Source organism: Haliotis rufescens, unplaced genomic scaffold (assembly GCF_023055435.1).
Source record: "Haliotis rufescens isolate VD_foot unplaced genomic scaffold, xgHalRufe1.0.p SCAF_10, whole genome shotgun sequence".
NCBI classification, from domain to species: Eukaryota; Metazoa; Mollusca; class Gastropoda; order Lepetellida; family Haliotidae; genus Haliotis; species Haliotis rufescens.
The window spans coordinates 35,342,526-35,345,758 of NW_025963780.1; the positions used below are offsets into that span (position 1 = coordinate 35,342,526).

A 3,233-nucleotide genomic window follows, 5' to 3' on the forward strand; every position below is an offset into this window, starting at 1 on the left:
TTTAACTCTGTCTGGCTCCTCCTCTCATAGAACAAAATGTAAGTCATGAAGCTGTCTTAAAGAAATCCCAGGCATATAAGAATATCAAATGAGCTGTCCCTTTGCAAAATGAACCAGAGAATATGCGTCTCGGGCGAAATTGCCTTGCTAGTTCGAGCGTTGAAGAGCGTTGAAACCTAAAGTCCCCCGGAAAGAAAAAACGGACTGAAGAACAGTACTTTTGTGGCAGTAAATATGTGGTGCAACTTCAGAATATTCATTAAACCAGTTTGGGAGAGGTTCGATGAGAATTGACTTCGATATCATACATTTGCGTTTATGGAAGAATAAACGGAAACAGCGGTAAGGACGTTAACGACGTATAGCACGATCGTTTTGGGGTGGGTCCATAATGGCATGGGGTAGTATCACAATGACTGGCCGAACTGGGCTCCATGGTGTCTTTTGCAGAATCACAGGTCAATACTATCGGGAAAACATCATCGCACCCCTTGTGGTGCCATTTGCACAACGTGCAGGGCAACCTGTCATTGTTCAAGATGATAAACAGAAGCATGCCTCGAAGAATTCGTGCATCTCTGGCCAACAGAGATAGACTTACCCATATTTGTGACGTTGTCTGCAAAATGCATTTTTCGAATTTGACCCCTGATCTTTTTAACGACCTAGGGCAGCCACCATCTCATCACACCAACCATTAGAACACATTAGATTTGATCGCCTACTCCCCAACAACACTGATCACATCATTTTCATGTGCCAAATCATATAGATTAGAAGATACGCCTTGATGATTCCTACTATCCCCTACTCTTTTGGCAGAGTATATGAAATATTAACGTAGACCAGAGACCATATACCGAGGGACAGGCCTCAGCAGTAGATTATCATTAACGATCACTGCCGCGGTAATGAGTGTAAGCGATACACCGAGGACCCCTGCGGCTTTACTCTCGGCTGTGGTCAAGATGCATGGCATATGCGCACATGCTCTTATCGGAGTACTTCCGTTGTCAGGCAAATCATATTACGCAACGCTTTAGTGTCATAAGTTAATTCCCTTTGTTTTCGCGCAGACGCAGATGTCGAATACTAATACTTCCGGCTGTATCGTAAACAATGCTTCGGCTGTCGGATTTATATCCTTTTATAAAGCAAACTCGATCATGTTATTTTTCATTTTCATTCGATATGGGCGACTTTATACACTGGGACGATTCTGATTTAGATTTAGACCTACTCCTTGGCGACTATACTGATTATGACATAGAGCAACCGTCTGACGAATGCTTCGATGGAGACAACTACACTGACAGTCCAGTCTATGACGAAGCTTCGTCGACTACTGGACCAAAACAGGCAAAAGATCACGAGAAGGAAAACAAGAAAGCAAGATATGCTTGCCCACTGTGCCGAAAAACTTACATGAGTATCGGGGGCTTCCGTGGTCATGTTACCAAGAAACACAACAGATCAGATATTAAAGGTGAGTTCTGTTTATTCAATCTACGTACATATACATTTTTTGTAAAGGTCTTTTATAAATATCTTTGAAATTAACGTCAACAATGATTAACACATTTTATTCAACAATACAATTTATCAGAAATTTACACTATTTTCACATTGTCTGTAAAACAGTTTTATGATGGTGGTCAGCATTAACATGCTGGTTTGCAAATGTACGCAACACATGCTATTCAAATACTTGAAGCTGTTTTGTTATTGTAGACGTCAAACATCAGTCTTGCCATATTTTATTGTGTTACAGATATAAGCCAAAATTTACCTTATAAGACTTGTTTGCCCAGTACCAAGACGAGGGCTAACTATTGAAATAATTGCACTATTTCTGTCAACATGTGTTGTTTGGTTTTAACAATATATATATCAGGTCACCAGTTCATAATTACTTAATTGTCAATACATTTCTTAGTAATTATCACCTACCAATATTTGTCACTTGAATATGTCATAAATCAATATCATTTTCATTTTAGCACACGAACATCGACAAGACTCTCCTGGTGGAAGCAGCCCTCCAGGTTCAACCTGCACAGGAAACCCACCAGTTCCCATGTCAACGATAGCAGACATGCAGGATGCTCTGAAAGCTGTCTTGACTAAGTCAATCTCTACCGTTATCTTGGATCCAATGAATGACTCTTCGTGTTCCGTGAATGGTCCACATCTCGTTACTATAGCCAAAGAATGTATGGACAATCAAACAGTTCAGGAAAAACTTATTTCTGTCCTTACCCCAGAATTTCAAGAAGTTTTTTACAAGTTTGGACATGGCTGTTCTCTTTCTGCTGATAGAGAACAACTGTGGATGAAATTTCATCAGATGAGACTCAATGATGAATTGCAGTCTGACCTGCACAGCATTTTGGTGAAAATGACAAGCGAGTCACAGAGGATTGTTCATATCTTTGCCCAATGTCTCATGGACCGCATTATGCGAAATATTCTGAAATATATCTCAGAATCACAAAAGAAACATTTCGAACAAACAGCATCCACAATCAGTGATAATGACCAAGCTGTGTTGTTTTATGTAGCAGGCTACATTTTGCATGCTGTCTTAAAGAAGAAGATGATCTGTGGTACAGACATAGACATGCACGTGGAAGAATGGCTTGCATCTTCTGATGAAAGTTCGAAGAGTGTCTACAATGAGAAATTTAGTAAGTGGACACAGAAAATGAGCAGAGGAGGTCTTAAATTCCCCAGTAGCAATTTTTACCTACTTGTGAGGTCCTTTGAGATTGAGATGAGGACAAAAGTTGAACTTTCTCAGTTGTGTGCCTCGTCACTCCTATGTGACAAACTTAAAGAAACCATAATGACAAATTACATGGTTTCGTACCATTGGGACCAATAAATCTCCTGTGGTGATTCATTGAAACTGAAAATGTTAGAGTTTATTGTGGACTTGTTCCTACGTGTACGTGGGGGAGCTGTTGCTAAATACTCTAAACGTCAGCTACAGAAGGAAATGAGGGGTGGCAGGAAACACAAGGGCATTAAAAGGAGCCGATCTCTCAGGGGTGCGTTGAAGGAATCCGGAAACTAAAATAGAAGTGAACAAATAAAGACATGTTATTGTTTTAATTCAAACGCTTTTGTTTCTTTCTTGACATAGGTGAATCATCCACCCTGGCTACTGCTGCACCTCTCTTCTGAGAGATATTGCCTCTGATAGGTTGAAGGGCAGATGAACCTATAACTTT

General features: G+C 40.2%; 1 protein-coding gene across 1 annotated transcript; it reads left to right on the forward strand.

Annotated features, from left to right (window-relative positions):
- Positions 1-852: 852 nt before the first annotated feature.
- Positions 853-2,884, forward strand: LOC125374684. Its single transcript, XM_048385920.1, has 2 exons — positions 853-1,486; positions 2,001-2,884. Exons 1-2 carry the CDS (start codon positions 1,120-1,122, stop codon positions 2,882-2,884), a joined length of 1,251 nt encoding a protein of 416 aa, XP_048241877.1. The 5' UTR covers positions 853-1,119.
- Positions 2,885-3,233: the final 349 nt, after the last annotated feature.

Coding starts and splice junctions, on each gene's coding strand:
- LOC125374684 (XM_048385920.1), top strand. CDS start 1,120: ATGCTTCGGCTGTCGGATTTATATCCTTTTATAAAGCAAACTCGATCA. Junction 1,487..2,000: donor CAACAGATCAGATATTAAAG/GTGAGTTCTGTT, acceptor TTTTCATTTTAG/CACACGAACATCGACAAGAC.